This window comes from Liolophura sinensis, chromosome 8 (assembly GCF_032854445.1).
Source record: "Liolophura sinensis isolate JHLJ2023 chromosome 8, CUHK_Ljap_v2, whole genome shotgun sequence".
Lineage (NCBI taxonomy): Eukaryota > Metazoa > Mollusca > Polyplacophora > Chitonida > Chitonidae > Liolophura > Liolophura sinensis.
The window spans coordinates 56,518,594-56,539,886 of NC_088302.1; the positions used below are offsets into that span (position 1 = coordinate 56,518,594).

The 21,293-nt window shown below is 40.8% G+C and overlaps 3 protein-coding genes across 3 annotated transcripts; 1 reads left to right on the forward strand and 2 right to left on the reverse strand.

Annotated features, from left to right (window-relative positions):
• Positions 1 to 1,848: 1,848 nt before the first annotated feature.
• LOC135472606 (putative ankyrin repeat protein RF_0381) lies at positions 1,849 to 6,466 on the reverse strand. Its single transcript, XM_064752185.1, has 2 exons — positions 6,329 to 6,466; positions 1,849 to 3,137 (listed from the first exon to the last, which is right to left on the reverse strand). Exons 1-2 carry the CDS (start codon positions 6,395 to 6,397, stop codon positions 1,854 to 1,856), a joined length of 1,353 nt encoding a protein of 450 aa, XP_064608255.1. The 5' UTR covers positions 6,398 to 6,466; the 3' UTR covers positions 1,849 to 1,853.
• Positions 6,467 to 6,730: 264 nt separating this feature from the next.
• LOC135473008 (phosphoserine phosphatase-like) lies at positions 6,731 to 9,249 on the forward strand. Its single transcript, XM_064752775.1, has one exon. The coding sequence runs from the start codon at positions 6,871 to 6,873 to the stop codon at positions 7,603 to 7,605; it is 735 nt and encodes a 244-aa protein (XP_064608845.1). The 5' UTR covers positions 6,731 to 6,870; the 3' UTR covers positions 7,606 to 9,249.
• Positions 9,250 to 11,554: 2,305 nt separating this feature from the next.
• On the reverse strand, positions 11,555 to 21,256 carry LOC135473786 (transcription initiation factor TFIID subunit 7-like). Its single transcript, XM_064753679.1, has 10 exons — positions 21,106 to 21,256; positions 20,233 to 20,364; positions 18,681 to 18,761; positions 18,222 to 18,324; positions 16,828 to 16,892; positions 16,043 to 16,253; positions 15,445 to 15,639; positions 13,835 to 13,944; positions 13,005 to 13,064; positions 11,555 to 12,730 (listed from the first exon to the last, which is right to left on the reverse strand). Exons 1-10 carry the CDS (start codon positions 21,196 to 21,198, stop codon positions 12,701 to 12,703), a joined length of 1,080 nt encoding a protein of 359 aa, XP_064609749.1. The 5' UTR covers positions 21,199 to 21,256; the 3' UTR covers positions 11,555 to 12,700.
• Between the last annotated feature and the right edge of the window lie 37 nt (positions 21,257 to 21,293).

Here is a 21,293-nt window from a genome sequence, read left to right on the forward strand (position 1 = left end):
TTTTCGGATTCTCACGGGTCTATTAAGTTCAGCCACACGTTTTGAGGTTTGCTTGGAACGTGGGATGATATTCTACTTGAAAATCGGTATAGCACCAAAACATAGTATTTTGTGATATTTATTTGCGTCTAAAAATGCACTTTTGTGGGCGTAATTTAAGGTCATTTAGGGCATGTCTTCAGTATGTGTTGTCAGCAAGCCCCAGCTCATTACTCTCCACAGAATCAAGGCGGAGGACAAAGGAAAACCAGACAATATGTATGGCATATCTTGGCAGAGAAACATGCTACCTGAAGCATGTCAACAGTACAATCCCATTTTACAGTTTCAGAAAACTACCTGACTAGAGGAAGCCATTGATGGATGATATGATCTAGCCACACAAAAGCTCAATCACAAATGCAACTGTTTCCCAGTCTGGAGAACCTTGGTCTTGGCAGCATAATGTAGAAAAACATATTCCCAAACTGTAAAATGGTAAATATGTTCTGGCATGTGACTGGCCATGCTTTGGAACAACTTCATTGCAGTAACACAATTTGCTTGTGTTCTTATCAAGTTTACTGAAACTTCAGTTCACAGCCACATATCCTTTAAATAAGTTATTTCTTTGTTGTATTGTACACCAAGTTGAAAGTAATAAGTATTTTGCTAACAACAAAATTCTGAAAAGACCATAGTTACTATTATTCATTCTGGCTTTCATTTAAAGCATACATGTATTCAGTTAGATGATTAGACACTGTAGTTGTAAACAATAAAAGACAAAAATTCACAAAAAAGTATACATCTGAACATGGATAGTTTTAAATCACAGGGATTATTAACTTTGGTACTGCATGTACATGCAACAAAATATACTTGAACAATTCTGTATGAGTAGACTCTACCATTATTTTTCATAAATTACTAGAACTCGTGAATCAGCGGTGCTCTTGGTCGTTCATCTTGTCTGCGTTGTTAGCTCTTAATCCCTCACTCCTAGTACATGCAGCAGGCAAGGACCATTTACACTGGAACATGTAAGTCATATTCTTCAAACTTTTTGGTAGACAATGTGGGCCAAAGATTATCCGTAGAGCCACAAGATCATATTATCTATCTAAAAAGTTACCAAAGTCTGATCAATACAGTTTTCAGAAAGTGACCCATCAAGTTCACAAAAACACATTTGTCCCATATACGTGTAGTGCTCATTGACATCACTGATAATTTTGCACAATGCTGTAAGTTTGTGTAACATCATACAGGTTCTCCTTATCAGAGGCAATCAATTCTCTTTGATTAGCAGTACAAGACATTTACTTTATGTACGACAACGGTTTTCACGTGCTTCAATTCATTTATTTTCAATTATTTATTTATTTGATTGGTGTTTTACGCCGTACTCAAGAATATTTCACTTATATGATGGGGGCCAGCATTATGAAGCCAGCATGAGCTGGACATGAACTCACAGAGACCACATTGGTGAGAGGTTCCTGGGTCATTACGCTGCGCTAGCGTGCTAACCAACTGAGCCACAGAGGCCCCTCAATTCATTTATTACTTCACGTGATTATAAATGCCTTTGTGAATGCACTTAACATTTAACAAAATAGACTCCATTTTACAGAACTCTGCTCCAGAAGGGAAATGGCAAAGCTGGTGACAGTCTGAATGATATACAATGTACAGGTATAAAATAGGTAATTCTTGTGTAGAGCTTCTCCATCAATCCACTCTGAGGGTACTGTCTAATACTGATTAAACACAAAGTAGCAATAATGCAGATTAGACCAGAACTGTATATTACAGTCAGCAACATACGCTGTATACCAAATACCATCAACATCTGTCTGTGTACCTGTATATCATTTGGTGTCAACTGAAAATTCCTTAAAAATAAGAAAATCCTTCAGGGCATTTGGCAAAGGAAGCTGCGGAATCTTATCATCAATGCTGGGATTAAGTTGTCTTCGCACAGCTATGCGACAACAATCTTTCAATGTTCTCAGTGGAAATAAAAGCGTGTCAATCCACGGAGATATGTGTTTGTAACTACTGCATATGCTTAACTGTTGGATTTTGTAGGCTAACAGTCCGTGGTCGGTCAGAGGATGGAAACCTGCCGCTATGAGCAACCGCCATGCCATCAGCTCTCTACTCCACGGTCCTATCACCTCGGGGTTCTCCAGAATACTTTTTGACAAACTCAGACTAACAAGTTCGGTAAATTCCTCAGATGTGACAAAAGCCCCATAAGAAAGCAGCAGGCGTATTTTCTCCACGGAGTTGTGCACGTATGCCAGGATGATGGGTTTCTGTTTTTTCCATCCTCCTGCCTTGTTGACGTCTGCACCATGGTTCAGTAACATTTTCACCACAGAATAATTGGCAACGTTTGAAGAGCATGCACATCCCAGTGGAGTCCGCTTGCTATCATCTAACAGATTCACATCCATGCCTAAGGCCAGCAGTTCTAACACCAGGCTGCTATAGCCAAACTGTACAGCTGTTGGCAAGAAAGTCGCTTCCTTGGGATCAACACCACCCTGGAGCAAAAGTTTGGTGATCTGTACTGGGGGGAAGAATTTAGGGTCAGGATGTCGACTGGTCTCTAAGTCTCGTCCATGCCAGTAAAACCAGAACTCGGCATTACGGCAGGCCACTTTCATGGCTGACTCACCGCACACTGTCTGTACATTTACGTCACATCCTGACTGGATGAGATGCTGGACAGCTTTCACGTCGTCCACTTCGCATGCATAAAACAAGCCAGTTCTGCCAATGTGGTCCTTCGCATCAACATCGGCACCTTTCTGTAGGAGAAGTTCTAAAATGTCCACCAAGTCATTGTTGCGGTTCCCGCTTCCACACAGATGATGAACGGCTGTTTTCCCGTCGGGATCAGGTATGTGAACATCTGCCCCAAAATCCAGCAGTTTCTTCACCACCTTGAGGTTACCAACAGGTGTGAGGGCACAGGAGCGCGCTAAAGGTGTGAGCTCATTGTATGTCTTGTTGACATCCGCCCCCTGATTCAGCAGTTCCTCCACTTCCTCAACTCTCCCCGCCTCGATGGCCTCACACAACAGCTGTCCCACATCATCCTTTGTCCTTGATGTTGGCACTCCGTCCTCGGACATCCCTCCATTCTGAAATGTACAAAACATTCATGAGAATTTCTTCCATATCAAGATTTTCAGTATCCATATTTTTGTACTTTAGAAATCTTAATCATTTCATTAATCAAAAAGCCATGATAATAAGCCATTTCTATGACTGCAATATCAGTCACAGGTGAGTCACACTGCTCATTAGAGTACCAGTGATTAGTAAGCTTATCAGACGCTCAATTTTTTTTTCTTTGAAAAGGTAAAAGACATAAACAGGAGTTGTAAGGAAACTAAATAGTTGTGATTCCCAAATGTTTGCTACATTGGGTACTAAATACTTTGATTATACAATGGCGGTCACTTTTAAAGGGGGAGGAACCTGGAGTGGCAGGCATAATCCACTGACCTTTAGAAAGTCGCAGACAAACTTACCCACATGTGACAGATAGGCCTATGTACATAATATTGGTAACAGACAAGTGGTAACAAAGAATTAGGCTAACGGTCAACAGCCACACGAGGGCAAACAACCTTGTTCAGTACTCTGGACAGAGAACAGTACTAATTCCCTGCAAAGGGCCATCTGCACCATGTGTGTCAAAACGACTGAAAGCTAAGCACCTTTAACCACTAGATCACAGCTTGCTCCCACCAGGGAAATGGAAGAAGTATGAAGGGTAGCAAATTGCTACAGGACCCCATCCACTGATCTACAAATGTATTTATTAGAGTGGGGCTTAATTTCACTTCAAGTTCATACATAACAGTCACTGACTGCTTAGAGTCTGGCACGTAACTGCAAACTCTGCAGCGTATGATGCTCACAGATTTTCACTTTAATGAGAAACTGAGCATAGCGTGTATGTCATATAACTAGTGGAATGCAAAGTCTTCATGTTAATGCACATGTGGAAATGGAGCATCTTTACAGAGCTCGTGGAAATTTCTGTTAGGCTCGGTACAGCTCTGGACTTCCAAGTTCACATCCTGGTGTGACCCACACAGGGAAATCCTTTAGTTGTTCCATGTGTAATCAGCCAATGGGATGGGAGAATAATCATGAGTGGTTACAATGCCTAAAGTGCTACTGTAGCCCCAGGGCTCCAGGTAAGTTTTCATGCCCAGGTGTTTTACTCATGCCTTTAAGACAATGATGAATAAAAAGGTAACCTGTACCAATAAAATCTTTGCATAGTTAATCCTTTAATCTTTTTTTCTTTCCACCCATTTTAAGTTTTGCAAATCACTTTCTGGCCATCGTGTTGTTTTCCAGAGGTGGATTGCAATAGGCTGACAACGCTATAACAATGTTCAATAAAATGTGAAGGACATTCTCCCAAGAACTGTTTCCATTGCCAACAAAGTCGAGAATTGACTTTTGAGTTGACATGACACTCCACTTTCCATTTTGATACGGGCCTCCGTGGCTCAGTTGGTTAGCGCGCTAGCGCAGCGTAATGACCTAGGAGTCTCTCACCAATGTGGTCGCTGTGAGTTCATGTCCAGCTCATGCTGGCTTCCTCTCCTGTCGCATGTGGGAAGGTCTGCCAGCAACCTGCGGATGGTCATGGGTATCCCCCGGGGCTCTGCCCGGTTTCCACCCACCATAATGCTGGCCGCCGTTGTATAAGTGAAATATTCTTGAATACGGCGTAAAACACCAATCAAATAAATAAATAAATAAATCCATTTTGACACCGGAATTGGTATTGAAGGAGAATCACTAGAAGGGTAGTTTGGATTGACTGTTTTAAAGCATGTCCAATCAAAGTGTCCGACAAATTGATGCACTGCGCTGTCTTTGCACATTAAATGTTACGATGATATAAAAGTCCACAGTTCAAAAAGTGCAGTTCAGAAAGAATAACAATAAATAGCACTATACAACCCCCACAAGTGAAGGGTCCTCAAAAACAAAATCATGAACAGTTTTTCATAAAATTTTCTTGATGTAACATGATAATATTCCTTATGTGACGATGAATCAGGCAGATGGAAGTCAAGTAAGCCAGTTATGCTGGTGTGACATGTGCACTTTAAAGTACATGTCTGAGGTCATTTGTGGCTATACGTCTGCAATGGGTGACGCCAAGTATTATTACACTTCGAAACTAACTACAGCAGGTTTAATACAATGCATTTAGTTTTTACAATTTAGCAAAGCAATTCAGATTATCTTTATCCTTATCACTTAAACCTGCTTTTAAGACATGTATGGTTCTTCACACTGGAGTAGCTCTTTAAACTGTGTTCCGATCACTAGGACACTGAAAAGCCTGTTTAGTCCTGTCCTTGGCAAGAGAATTTGTAGATTGATCTCCATGCTCTCACCCTACATGTGGAAGTGAAAATAAGTCCCGTAAGAGTTGATCACTCCCATGTGGCTGTTTGCACAGTGTACTCTTTGTTGAAGACCACCAATGTGAGCTTCATATATCTATATACGTGGGAATGTTCATCAGTATCTTGCCACTGATCTATGGTTTATATCAGGGCCAGGATCACGAAGAGATCTTAAACTGAAGTCAAAATTACAAATCACTACAAAAGTGTTATTTCTTACATAATAAGGTCAAAATATTGCTTGACAACGTAAATTCTGGATAAGTTATAGTAAAACTAATTTCAGCTAAAATAACAGAAAGGAACATATCAAGTTTAACGAATGGTATTTTGACTCCAATCTACAAACGCTTTGAGATGCTGGGCCCTGGCACTCTAGTCTCCTCCACCAATAAAACTGACCGGCATAACGAAGGTGAAAAACAATCAAATAAATACTAACTCGTAAACAATTATAAATAAATATTACAATCAAAGATGACCACGATGATTGCTTATGTTATAAGCAATGCATGCATAATAATTCACATGCACCTGATACTGGATTGATAATAAAATTATATGCATATTCAATCATAGTTTTATGATCAATCCTGTAACTGATGTTTGTGGCATAGTTATACGATGTGCAACAACAACACTATCTCCACAACTTCCAAAAAAAAATAGCCACTCCGTAAAGCAAATCTACTGAGCATAAAAGAGACTTTTATCAAATAGTCACTGAAGCTTTATAGCACATTATAACATTTGCATGTGGCATACAACAGAGAGAAAACCATAATGAAGCACCAAAATCTATCGCTACGCTCAGCCGAGCCGAAGACGGGAACTCTGTCAAGTGGACATGACACATTAGAAGCAAAATTTCCAAAACGGAAACTTACAGTGTCTGAGTTCTCTTCAGTTTTAAATGCGCATTTACATATCAGCTGTGAACTACCGATGCATCGCATTTAAACAGTTAGGCAGCATGTTCTGAAACACTTTCCATCCACTTACAACTTGGCCTGGATAAAAATAACCCTGCAGAAGGCCAAGTGCAGCGGTATCACGACAAGGACGCGTGTAACAAAATACTTCGGAAACCCTCGACGTCTGATACAAACATAATAGGGCTTATCTTAGTACCAAATGTTTCCGACTGCCGCTTTCGATCAGCTGGGCTGTGCAGCGTTACCAAGCAAAGGGAGATAACACCATCAGGCCAGTCTGAAAATTTTCCCCGAGAGGTGAACACGTGCAGTTTTCATGCGACAATTTTCCACTCCGGTGCTGGTGTACTTATGGGTCCCATCACCAGCACCTTCGTCATTTCATCATTTCGGACGTTGATAAAGGAAGGAGCCGGGAAGCGAGCAAGGGAAGGAGTTTGCAAGCGAAAGCTTTGTTGCAAGGAGAGACCTGTGCAAGACATTGAGTTTGACACATGCCAAACAGTAAACAGTACACTGTCGTAGTCATGGCGAATTTTGAGGAAACCCAGAGGATTTGGTGTGAGGCCGATGCTGTTTGTTTTGACGTGGACTCTACTGTATGTACCGACGAAGCCATTGATGAACTGGCAAATTACTGTGGGGTGGGAAGACAAGTGGCCGAGTGTACAAAGGCTGCTATGGGCGGTGCGATGACCTTCCGCAGAGCACTGACACAACGCCTGAACATTATACGCCCCACAAGAGACCAGCTAGCTAACTTCATGATAGACCATCCTCCTAACCTTACCCCGGGGGTGAGAGAACTGGTGCAGCTCTTACAGAGTAGGAATGTACCCATTTACCTCGTATCAGGCGGATTCCAAAGTGTGATTGAACGTGCTGCTGAGGAACTGGAGATTCCAAGCTCACATATTCACGCCAATAAACTGCGGTTTTTCATGGATGGTGAGTATGCTGGATTCGATGAAACACAACCTACATCTGAATCAGGGGGAAAAGCTGCTGTTATAAAACGGCTTAAAGACAAATGTGGGTATAAGAAGTTAGTGATGATTGGTGATGGGGCCACAGATTTGGAAGCGTGCCCACCAGCTGATGCATTCATCGGGTTTGGTGGAAATGTGATTCGAGAGAAAGTGCAGTCCAAAGCCAAGTGGTATGTGACAGACTTTGAAGAGCTTATTTCAACACTGGAAAATGGAGCTGCGCAAGAAATTGATCACTAATGATCAGATGTCAGTCATAGAGACATTGTCACACACTTGTTAACATTTATTATATGTTGTCATTGTGTATCATAATGATATGTTATATTTGTTCTATGGACAAGTTAAGTTTAGTGGTGTGTTGGACATCTTTCTCATCAGGTGACAGTTATATTGAAAAACCTCTGGGCATCTTTGTTCATTAACGTCTCACCTCCTTTTGTCCAACAATTAACTGTTGTCACATAGCTAAACCTAACAATAACATGCGAGCTAATTTGTAACAGGTAAGCCTATTGAATATTTATGCAAGCCTATATTTCTGCAAGTAAGGAAAATAAGTTAAACAACTATATCGCTCAGCATGTTTTATCAGTTCAGATGTTTGGGTATGTTGAGTTAATCCTTCAAACAGTAACTGTTTTCCATTTTTTTTTTTAAACATGTCTTTTTAACCACGTAAGTTTTTAATACATGTATATTTTATGTCAACCATTAGCTTTTGTTTCTTGTGGCTTTGCAGGCTGTAAGTTCAACAAAATAAAAAGATTTTTATGCAGTTTCTGACATTTGCCTGTCAATCTTCAATGCAATAACTGAACTTTCCAGGCTGTCATCACATTTAATATGGACTACATGCCTTTATTTAATGGGAGATATATTATGTTGCAAGTTGGAAGTTAACTTAGATCAAGGCTGTAATGTAACAAGGCCTTCTCTCAGGATTTTCTGTTCTCCACAGACAGCATATGAAGCTGTCCTGCACAAGTGTTCATATCCATCAGCCTGCTGTATTAAGGGCATAATATGGGTGAAGGATTTATCGGAAAGTTGTGGGTGTTGGGCGATAAACTGCCTGTGAACCTTGATAACTAGGGCAGGTTGACAGCTGTGTGTATTTGTGTTATTACATGTACATGTATGTAAGCTTTACAACGTGACTATTTATTACCATATACTGAGATCAACCAGTTAACTATCCTTGGTCATAATTTCTGAGTTATTTTCAGTTGTGTTTTCACATATGACATGAATACATGAAGGCAAATTCTTATTTTGTTGCAGTTCATCAGGGTGTTGAAGAAACCGTCTAAACACCACCCAATTACATGTATTATTTGTACACTACTGTATAAAGGACATGTACTGTATGAAGAACATGTACTGTATGAAGTACTTGTACTGTGTACATGATTCCAATGTATTTTTCACATGCAATATATAATAAGTACATTTGTGTATATATTCTCCCATTTCTAATTGTCATGTTTTGGACTTGCTGTCAGGGTAACCTTTCCCAGATGTAAATTGTGTTTTAGATCAGCATTGTGCCATCTGTGTGAAATTGACGGGTACAGATCTACCTAGAGGTTAATTTTGTGGTTTAAAAAAAAAAATGTGTGAAGTTATTGAGGTAGTTGGGTGTATCGTTTTGAGATCTCAAACTTCAGACCAGGCTGTTTTACCTCGGCTTATCAACCTAATGAGTGACCGTCTTGACGGAGTTGTAAATGTTTTGATGTAACACGCTCAGGAATTCCTATTTGTTTTTACATCAGTTAATAAAATTGTGTTATTTTAATGTATTGTATCATCTGAATTCACTATTGCAGAATTTCATGTTGTGCATATAGGCTGTGTAATAAACAGCATGTTGGCGCCAGCACATAATTATTGGTGTGTTTTTTTTTTGTGTCTATACAGGTTTCGTAGATTTTCTGAATGATGAGCTTGACACAGCTCCCCTCCCCCCAAGCCCTCACCCCTGTGTGTGAACATACAAGTACATCAGTTCATACAGAGCTCTGTCTGCATTACACAGGCTGATAGCGGAGATTTTTCCATTTTTTTTTTTTGGTTTGATTGGTGTTTTACGCCATACTCAAGAATATTTCATTTATAGGACGGCGGTCAGCATTATGGTGGGAGGAAAGCAGGCAGAGCCTGGGAGAAACCCACAACTATCCACTGGCTGCTGGCAGACCGGGAGAGGGTAGACAGCATGAGCTGGACTTGAACTCACGCTGACTGCATTGGTGAGAGGCTCCTGAGCCATTGAGCTGCAGGCAGATTTTTCACCTCAGAAGTTTGATTCAAGTCAGTCAGGTTGTAGCCAAGGCTAATTGTCAGTTAATTTGATACTCTTGTGCTCAGCATAGGATAGGTCAAGCTCAAAATGATGTCACGCCCAGTATTAGAACTAAGTTCATTGGGGGTAATTCAACTGACCTTTCAAGATGAATAAGTCCATACTGTTGATTAGAATTTTGTTAGAATTTTTTTTTTTTTTCTTAATTTTTTAAAATTTCCTCTTTTATCAGGCAGAATAAGACTTTCCTACCAATCGAGACTTTACATTTTATGATAGGGCCAGGCTGTGTCAAACAAGGATGTTTTGGTTCAGATGGCCCAGTGTACTCAACAAGGTTGAGAATAAATATACCCAGGGCACTGGTTATGCAGAGTAGTGTCTGTACACTGTGACTGGATGGACATACCTCAAACACTGGTCAGAGCAGTGTCTGTACACTGTGACTGGATGGACATACCTCAAACACTGGTCAGAGTAGTGTCTGTACATTGTGACTGGATGGGCATACCTCAAACACTGGCCAGTGGCTGTACACTGTGACTGGATGGGCATACCTCAAACACTGGCCAGTGTCTGTACACTGTGACTGGATGGGCATACCTCAAACACTGGTCAGTGTCTGTACACTGTGACTGGATGGGCATACCTCAAACACTGGCCAGTGGCTGTACACTGTGACTGGATGGGCAAACCTCAAACACTGGCCAGTGTCTGTACACTGTGACTGGATGGGCATACCTCAAACACTGGCCAGTGGGTGTACACTGTGACTGGATGGGCAAACCTCAAACACTGGTCAGTGTCTGTACACTGTGACTGGATGGGCAAACCTCAAACACTGGCCAGTGGCTGTACACTGTGACTGGATGGGCATACCTCAAACACTGGCCAGTGGCTGTACACTGTGACTGGATGGGCATACCTCAAACACTGGCCAGTGGCTGTACACTGTGACTGGATGGGCATACCTCAAACACTGGTCAGTGGCTGTACACTGTGACTGGATGGACATACCACGAGCACTGGTTATGCATAGCAGTGTCCATACACTGTGACTGGGTGAGCATAGCTCAAGCACTGTTCAGTGTCCATGCACTGTGACTGGGTGAGCATAGCTCAAGCACTGTTCAATGTCCATACACTGTGACTGGGTGAGCTTAGCTCAAGCAGTGTTCAATGTGCATACACTGTGACTGGGTGAGCATAGTTCAAGCACTGTTCAGTGTCCATACACTGTGACTGGGTGAGCATAGCTCAAGCGCTGTTCAGTGTCCATACACTGTGACTGGGTGAGCATAGCTCAAGCACTGTTCAGTGTCCCATACACAGTGACTGGGTGGATGTAGCTCTAGCACTGGTCAGGATGGTGTCGTACGGGTTACCTGTACCAAGGGAGGTAACTGTTCAAATTTAGATATATTGCCATTACATTTGCACTTGCTCTCTATGCATACATCAGGGTGTCATCAATTTGCTCTTTATCCTGCCATCCAGCAGATAATGGTATTTTGTGTACATTGCATGCTGTAATACTATGGCTCAAATGGTTAAAGGGCTACTTTAATGTCAATACATGTATGTCATAAAAAGCATAGTTAAATGATAAGGATCAAGATAGTCAGAAGTCTTTTCTTAAATTGTAAAAAAATAGCATTGCATTTAAACTGCTGTTGTTTCGGAGGATAATATGGAAACGAAAGTTTTCTGTCATTTCCATATTTGCCTGGTCATCCAAGAGCACTTGGTGTTCCTCATTACTGACCTATAGCCACAAATGACATCATACTTGCAAACATGCATGACATCGTTCCAGCATAACTGCCTTACTCGATGTCATATCGGCCTGGTTCATGGTCAGATAAGGAATATTATCACGTCACATCAGAAAAAGTACTTTAAAGTGCTAGCTCACTCCAATACTAGTCTCTTGACCAATGAGGTCATAGGCCGCTCACTGAAAATGGAAGTGAGAGGTTGGTTCTGTGATTCCAAAAGTTGTTTTAATGGACTAAGAAACAAGCTCAAGAAGGCATTTTTGATTCAGCTGTTATGACACTTGTGCAACAGTTGGTTTTGAAATCCTGATGGCATGATATGTTAGCATAAGCCTTGACACCTACGTGGCCATTTAATATACAGAAGATGGGCTGAGTCTGCATGGCCAGGTTCACCAGATCTGTTTGTTTAAGATTACAGGCTGACTGATAACCTATGGCCTGCTGCTTCAAGGTTTCTGGCTAACTGATAACTTTAAGAGTTATTTTATCACATGAGTGATTGCGCATGTGAGGTTACAGCTTACGTATCACTTGTATCTCATTCACACTCTACTGACAAGCAACATACGCTTCTCACCTAGTAAACCACTTCACTTAACTGTCATGCATGCTTATGTTGTGAATTTAAAAGTTACTTCCATCTTAACTTAAAGAGAGAAATGTGGCTTCAGTCTTACATGGTGTGACACAGCCTATTGTAACCTGAACCAGAACAACTGACATCAATATCATGAAAATCACTGGGTGGAGCCATTTCAAATGTTGGTATTACCGTACTTTGCAGTAATAGTAAGTCAGTGCAGGCAATTTTTCTTTCACAAATGAAAAAATATACAATTTAAATCATTTTATTTAGCACTGACATTTGTACACTCCTCAACACTCTCCCGCTTCCTGTAAGTATCTTATATGTGAGATGAGCTTGTCCATGGTTATTTTGTGTTGTACAGCAGTTATATCACGGACTTGTCACCAGACTGGTCCTCAGGTACCCAGGATATTCACTCCTCTGGGATACTGGAGATGAACTGATCACTAACCACAGGGCGGAATTAGCCGTCTGCTCTGAGCCCCTCTGCTGCTTCACATCAGACATCCATCCCAGCGTGTCTCGTATGTAAATAGTGGCTATCCTGAATGAGGGGCCACCACACCTCCTCCATCACCAGCTCACAACCGAGAGCCATGCACATCTGGCTAAGTTGATTATAGTAGGGGAGACAACTCCCTGCACCCCACAGCCACATCAGCCTAACACTGACATCAGTATGTTGTACTGTTAAAGAAAAGGAAAATATGATGGATGTAAATAATGGTTTTACTGATTTTATATTGATTTAAAAAAAAAACAATTAAAGATTCAAAATATAACTTAAATGCAAGATCAGAAAATATGAATGGAAAGATCTGATGAATTCACCAAATCATGTATTCACTTGATATATATGGTTGTTTTGTGAGGTAAATACTTTCCTTCAAAGGGTACAAAGTACTAAAAAGGTCAAAGAATGAAGGGGAAAGTACAAAAACTTAATGGTGAGATCTTTTACCTCCTTTTCCTTCTCATTTTCTTGCTGTAGAAGGCTGTCAATAACAGCCTGGAACTGGTCCTGAAATCATAGAACAGTAACTCACTCAGCATATGACCACCATCGTCTCTGTCACCATTCCAATCTGGTCCACATATAAGCTACATGTAACCAGGGGAATTCAACAGGAGAGTTTCTTGTTCACACTATTTTGCTGTTAAAGGTAAAAACAGCCCTACTATATCTTGTCACTTATAAAAAATGCTACACAACCTTTGTTGACATTAATTTACCGATCATTTACCTCATTGTGCTCCAAAGGCACAAATAATATCTCTTTCATTTAGAAACTTCTCAAATTTCTCCATCATTTGATTGTGAACTTTCTTTCAGACACCTATGTTATAGTAAATGTGATCAATAATACTTGCCCAAAATATACAGTAGGACTTTTTTTAGCTCTAGAAAACAAACAGTTTTCACCTTTATCGCCAAAGTCCACACACCACTATTAAAACATAGATGTAACAATTGCCTGCAATGGCTGTGAACTGTTTGTGACTCTTTTATTATCACACTTCCAAGAACTTGTAGTCCTAAAACAAAGTGTACAAAAACATGCTGAAGTCTCATTTCAAACCTGCCTAGAGTATGTCTTCACGGATGTGCAGAGCCGGACAACTCGTGTTTTTTGCTACCCACAAGGTACAGCTGTTTGTAGGCTATTCCAGAGCCTTGCATCGAGGCCATCGACTTGTACGTTTATGCTACATACAGTTTAATGTATAGATGGTAAAAGGATAGAACTACTCGCAAACTTCAACAGCATACTGAGCTAACTGATTGGTTACCATGGCAATGGGGTCATCAGTGGTAGCAGCCTGGTCCTCCTGTGTCTGCCTTCGTTCTCTCAAGTCTTCAATCTGCTCCTGTAACTCCGACAATCGAGCCTTCAAAGTCCCTGGTAAAAGAAAAAACAATGAGATCTAGTTACGTGTATCTCATGATAGCATGTACTCCTGACTCTGAGAGGCCCCCTGATCAGACAGGGTGAAGCCTTGATGTGATGACTCAGCTAATCCCTGTGATGTGATGTATGACAGGTGTGTTATCTGGTTACCTGTATTCCCTGATAGCATGTAGTCCTAACCCTGATCAGACAGGTTGAAGCCTTGATGTGAGGACTCAGCTAGTCCATGTGATGTGATGTATGGCAGGTGTGTTATCTAGTTACACGTACCTGTATCTCCTGATAGCATGTAGACCTGACTCTGTGAGGCCCCCTAATCAGACAAGGTGAAGCCTTGATATGAGGACTCTGCTAGTCCCTGTGATGTGATGTATGACAGGTGTGTTATCTAGTTACCTGTATCCCCTGATAGCATGTAGTCCTAACTCTGATCAGACAGGGTGAAGCCTTGATGTGAGGACTCTGCTAGTCCCTGTGATGTGATGTATGACAGGTGTGTCATCTAGTTACCTGTATCCCCTGATAGAATGCAGTCCTGACTCTGTGAGGCCCCCCGATCAGACACGGTGAAACCTTGGTGTGAGGACTCAGCTAGTCCCTGTGATGTTATGTATGACAGGTGTAATCTAGTTACCTGTATCTCCTGTAGCATGCAGTCCTGACTATGATCAGACAGGGTGAAGCCTTGATGTGAGGACTCAGCTAGTCCATGTGATGTGATGTATGGCAGGTGTGTTATCTAGTTACACGTACCTGTATCTCCTGATAGCATGTAGACCTGACTCTGTGAGGCCCCCTAATCAGACAAGGTGAAGCCTTGATATGAGGACTCAGCTAGTCCATGTCATGTGATGTATGGCAGGTGTGCTAACTAGTTACACGTACCTGTATCCCCTGATAGCATGCAGTCCTGACTCTGTGAGGCCCCCTGATCAGACAGGGTGAAACCTTGGTGTGAGGACTCAGCTAGTCCATGTGATGTGATGTATTGCAGGTGTGTTATCTAGTTACACGTACCTGTATCTCCTGATAGCATGTAGACCTGACTCTGTGAGGCCCCCTAATCAGACAAGGTGAAGCCTTGATATGAGGACTCAGCCAGTCCCTGTGATGTGATGTATGACAGGTGTGTTATCTAGTTACCTGTATCCAGTGATAGCCTGCAGTCCTAACCTTAATCAGACAGGGTGAAGCCTTGATGCGAGGAGAGCTAGTCCCTGTGATGTGATGTATGACAGGTGAGTTATCTAGTTACCTGTATCTCCTGTAGCATGCAGTCCTAACCTTGATCAGACAGGGTGAAGCCTTGATGTGAGGACTCTGCTAGTCCCTGTGATGTGATGTATAGCAGGTGTGTTATCTAGTTACCTGTATCTCCTGATAGCAAGTAGTCCAGACTCTTCTGAACAGACAAGGTGAAGCCTTGGTGTGAGGATTCAGCTAGTCCGTGTGATGTAATGTATGGCAGGTGTGCTATCTAGTTACACGTACCTGTATCTCCTGATAGCATGTAGTCCTGACTCTGTGAGGCCCCCTGATCAGACAAGGTGAAGCCTTGATGTGAGGACTCAGCTAGTCCCTGTGATGTGATGTTGGTATCATCTTCCCCTGAATCCATGATGTTGACATCTTTGTCTTCCTCATCCTCAGAACTGCTCAGCTCTGGCAGGATCATGTCCTGGTCCACTGCAGAACAAATCAAATGAGAAATTTATTAAATATGTCCAACATATATTTTAGTGACACTGTAGTAAATGTATTACATATAATACTAAAATAGTATAGTTTTAAAAAAATTATTATAATGACAATAAAACCTGTCTAGATTAGCATCCACTTTAAGTATAGTCATGGGGAAAACAAAGCTGACATGGAATATTGGAGAATTAGTAAAATGTTACATTCTGTTTGTGTGGGAACAAGAAATCACCTGCTTATTTTGGTCCATGCTAAATGTAAAACATGTACTTGTGTGTAGGAACAGCAAATAAAGATAAAACCAACTGAAACTTGTCCCATATCTGGCTATAGACACAGTTTAGACACATCTGCATAGAGTTTCTGAGATGAGAGTCACCAAACATCTTACACATGTCCAGTGTTGTGCTGGTGTCGGTACGCTGGAGTGGGCGGTCATCGCTAGTGGATCCAGACGCCTCAACCACAGTCTGTGGCTGACCACTCGAGTCATTCAGAGGCTTATCATCCTCTGTGATTACCTCCCACTTCACATCAATAGCCTCCGCGTCCATACGAAAAAGTCTCTTCACTTCCTTCTCAATGTCAGGCTGCTCCATATACTGAAAGGACAACGCTGTTCATGTATGGCCAGATCTTACAAAAAATGTCTGACAGCTGCCTGCGACAAACATATGGCTCCTGCTACAGAAGGTTTTTATTCTGGAACTTCCAAAACGGAAGGTAAAATTTCAAACTTGTAACCATTAACTGTTGGTGACACACAGGCCATGTGGGCAGATGTAAGGAGGAAAATGTCCACGCTGAACATAAGTTCATGTAATAACAGCATGGCTGACCAACACGGTTAGCATTTTAATGTTGAAGGGAGGTAACTACCTTTAATGTCAAGACATTAATAGTGTTACCTGTTCATATAAAAAAAAACTAAGTACATGGAAGTAGAGCTCAACATAGCACAACTTAAAACTGCTAGCAACGACAAGTACACAACATGGGGTCACACACTTCAATGAGTACTACAATGTAAAAAGCTGAGTTTGAGAAAAGACAAAAGTAAGGGGATTGTACACGTAGATGGGCATTACTTAGGTGCCAGGTTTTCTATGTTATGGAACACACGTATAAGCTGTGTCTTATTTCCTTCATTTAGACACCACAGATTTTAATACTCACATTCACTTTCTTCTTTAATGTTTTCCTGAATCGACGTTTCCTTACATTTTTCAGAGGAGCTGTTACTGTAAGAGAAGAATTTGATTTTTTAACATTTAATTCTATGCATGCCATTTTATCCAATCAGTACAGAGGTCACAGATGTCTTCCAATCAACCTGAACATCTGTTGACCATAATATAAATCTATTACATTTAAACATGTAGGAAAATGTAATTCTTCAAGTTCAGATTTCGCTGCTGAACTACATTACATCAGGCCCTGATCCAAGTGCTGAACTACATTACATCAGGCCCTGATCCAAGTGCTGAACTACATTACATCAGGCCCTGATCCAAGTGCTGAACTACATTACATCAGGCCCTGATCCAAGTGCTGAACTACATTACATCAGGCCCTGATCCAAGTGCTGAACTACATTACATCAGGTCCTGATCCACTGCTGAACTACATTACATCAGGCCCTGATCCAAGTGCTGAACTACATTACATCAGGCCCTGATCCACTGCTGAACTACATTACATCAGGCCCTGATCCAAGTGCTGAACTACATTACATCAGGCCCTGATCCAAGTGCTGAACTACATTACATCAGGCCCTGATCCAAGTGCTGAACTCCATTACATCAGGCCCTGATCCACTGCTGAACTACATTACATCAGGCCCTGATCCAAGTGCTGAACTACATTACATCAGGCCCTGATCCAAGTGCTGAACTACACTACATCAGGCCCTGATCCAAGTGCTGAACTACATTACATCAAGCCCTGATCCACTGCTGAACTACATTACATCAGTCCCTGATCCAAGTGCTGAACTACATTACATCAGGTCCTGATCCACTGCTGAACTACATTACATCAGGCCCTGATCCAAGTGCTGAACTACATTACATCAGGCCCTGATCCAAGTGCTGAACTACATTACATCAGGCCCTGATCCAAGTGCTGAACTACATTACATCAGGCCCTGATCCACTGCTGAACTACATTACATCAGGGCCTGATCCAAGTGCTGAACTACATTACATCAGGCCCTGATCCAAGTGCTGAACTACATTACATCAGGCCCTGATCCAAGTGCTGAACTACATTACATCAGGCCCTGATCCAAGTGCTGAACGCCAGTGACATTTTATGATTTCAAATGGCACCTTAGAAGGCAGAATGGGTTAAATGTAGTAATTTTTCACCAGTTTTCCCATAAAAAAGGATAATCTAGGTCAAAATTAGCAAAGCACAGCCTTCAGGTATGTGAATTAACCTAGACTGATAGGGACACAGGATTCAGAAGTCATCATCAAGGTCATCCCAGTTGGTGTTTTACTTGATGAAAACTGGTACACTGTCCCTATCACGCTACCCATATATGTAACTACAAAACCTGAACATACTTCCATGGTTCCATATGTACTTCTTGTCTTTGCTGTCCTTTTTCTTTGGGCTTTCTTTCTCCTCTATTTCCTGTGTTTCCTCTTCAGTAGTGCACACCATCATCTGTTCCAAACATATGCATTGTATCATCTCAAATGTTTCCTTAAATATAACAATGTATTAACTTGCATAATATTTGTCATAATCAGTTTTCCCTCACACATAAGAACAGTTGAAAGACCTTAAATGACTTGATATGTAAATATTGAATTATTAAATGCATTATGAAAGGTTCGTTCAAAGCTATATATCTAGATTGTGGACAAGAAGAGACTGTCAAGACACACTGCTACATGAAGGAAATACATGTTTCCAACGAGGGAAGACATGGTACACATATACACCTGCTTTATAACAACACAGTCCAGGGGGAAAGATGTTATACCGATACCAAGCAGCTTCTATGTGTAGACAGGTACCTGACATAAATCTCCAGTTTTGTAGAAAGTCTTTTTGTCAACTGTCTTTGCTGTCTCGATGATACAAGGCAGGTCAACCAGCTAAAATAAAAACACACAATGTTACAGATGTAAGAACTAGCATGTTATAGCAACTGCCAAGAGTAAATTTACATGAAATGGTGATTTTGTAACCATAAAATCTCATGAAATGGCTGTTCACATATTACAGGAAAAATGTATGCATCACTGTCATCAACATGTACATGTAAACAACAAAGGATCTGCTAGGCTCCTCAGAAATATTCCAGTTGTACAATAAATAATGAATGTTCTTACTCCATGTTCATGAAAACAACTTTAATCAGGAGAATGACCCTGATCTTTCTTACAGCACACTTACAGTGTCAAGCTTTCTTTTCTTTATTTTACAGTACTTTAAAGAGACCTGCTCTGAATTACCTCCCCTGTTACATAACAGTGACTATGACATACTAGTTACATGAGATTAGTTTTTGTAGTATGTAGGTTATGTGACGACAGTGACAACTATTTCTTTGGCAAAATATGTAAAAAAAAAAAAAAAGAAACATGATATCAGCCTTTGAGAGTCGCAGAAATGTCGAAAGATCTTATCTGAAGTCGATGTTTTCGCTTAGGTAGAGTATATGTATATGATGATGTTATCTGAAGCTGTTTACTGTATTTAATAAAGGTCAGGATTTTTAAATTACCTCTGAATAGATTGAAAAATCATAAGGTTTATTCTGGGCTTTCCAAATCAGTTTACAAATTTCAAATCTGTCTCAAAGGTAGGTCCTCAACTAGTTTCTGCCACTTTCACTTTGAAACTTGTCATTAGCCATTTTCTGAGGTCTCACCTAACCACAGCTCACTACTAGAAACACACCTTTCAAAATGAGAGAGTGACATCAAGGAAGGTAATTCTGTGCCATCCCATTGTAACTCCTTATAAATTTAGAGTAAATATTTGCGTATTATTAAATAAGTTTACTGGCATCACAGAAAAAACTAACTTGTATCATGGATAAAAATAACAAAGTAGAAACTGGTCAGAACATGACTTGTCCCTACTTATTTTGCTGATGGTCAGTAATTATTCCATTTACTCTTTCACCATCATCCCAGTTATTTTACAAAGCTCCTGATGCAGAGATGAAGCTGGACAGCTTTCTTCAATATCACAATCCAATCAGTCAAGAGCTTCAGGATTTCTGGAAGAAGCCAGTAGACCACTCAGCTAGCAAGGAACCAAGACATCAAAGTATTGCGGATAGTATCCTATATGACCATAAATTTCGTCCATGACTGACTTGCCTATTTTTCCTCATTCTGAGAGCTCTATGGATTTTAGAAAGGTGTTTTGAGGTTTGCTTGGAACATGGGATGATATTCTATGGGAAAACTGTAAGTTTCAGCACCAAAAATAACATTTTGTGACTTTTATTTGCCTCTAAAAATGCACTTTTGTGGCTGAAATCTCAGGTCATTTAGGGTATGTTATCCAAAGGCATTCAATTATTGTTACTTTGCACCATATATGTATTCATACCTTTGTATTGAAAAGGTCTGCTCCATACCGAACAACGCCTATTCTGTTGTCTGGGTGAAGCTCAATGGACAGTTTATCTTTGAGAGACATTGATCCTGACTGGACATCTTTCCTTAAAGCTGCTGCTGGGCCCTGGAATATGGATATATGAAATTCATCATAAAAAAAGACAACAAAAAAGATAACTTTACAGTTTTTTCGAAAGATAGGTGGAAATTAAACTAAATGGCTGCAGCCACATTTTCCCAACCATTTCACATGTACATCTACTGGTAACCTGAACTGAACCACTGAGTGCTAATAATATCTCACTGTTTAATTTGCATATTCCACATAACTTTGGAAACACCACAAAAATAAAGACAACGCAAATGCACAACAACATATTTCTTTGAGATGGCCTTGGTTCCTTACTTATCTGATATTACTCTTACGCAAAATTCATACTGCTGATTCTGGGCCTATAAAGTGGTTATATAGTGACATGATAGGGGGTACGATATCTACGGGTTCTATTTAACAGGGCAGGCCACCAAACAAGCTGGGGTTTTTTAGTAAGAATACATGTATGAACAGTCAGAGCATAACTTTAAAGCAGGTTAAACTGCATAGCGAGGTGGTAGGGCTAGGCTGTTAAGGCTAGCCAGAGAATTTTGCTACATTGCTGTACGTGATAAAGTGATATCAATTCATTGAAAAATCTCATTTTCCTAAAGGATGATCTAAAAAAAGTGGGCCAACTCCCCTTGTTTGCTGAATTAACACATCCCTTTCACCAGAACTCAGTTTCTATAGGCCACGAAGGGTTACGCTATGGCTTATGTTTTGTTGTTGTTGCTCATTCGAATTTATAGAACAATATCAACTTCTCACCGGGGGTAGGCGCAGAATGAATTGCTGCTCGAGATCAAATGCAGCCTCTGACGGGCCTCCTTCTTTGCGTTTCGGCATCGGTTTGATATTCATGATGACTTTTACCTTATTTCACTTGCAGTAATCTAATTCATAAACCAAGGTGTTGTTGTTGTTGTTTCTATCCGGGCACTTTGAAGCGGAAGCAC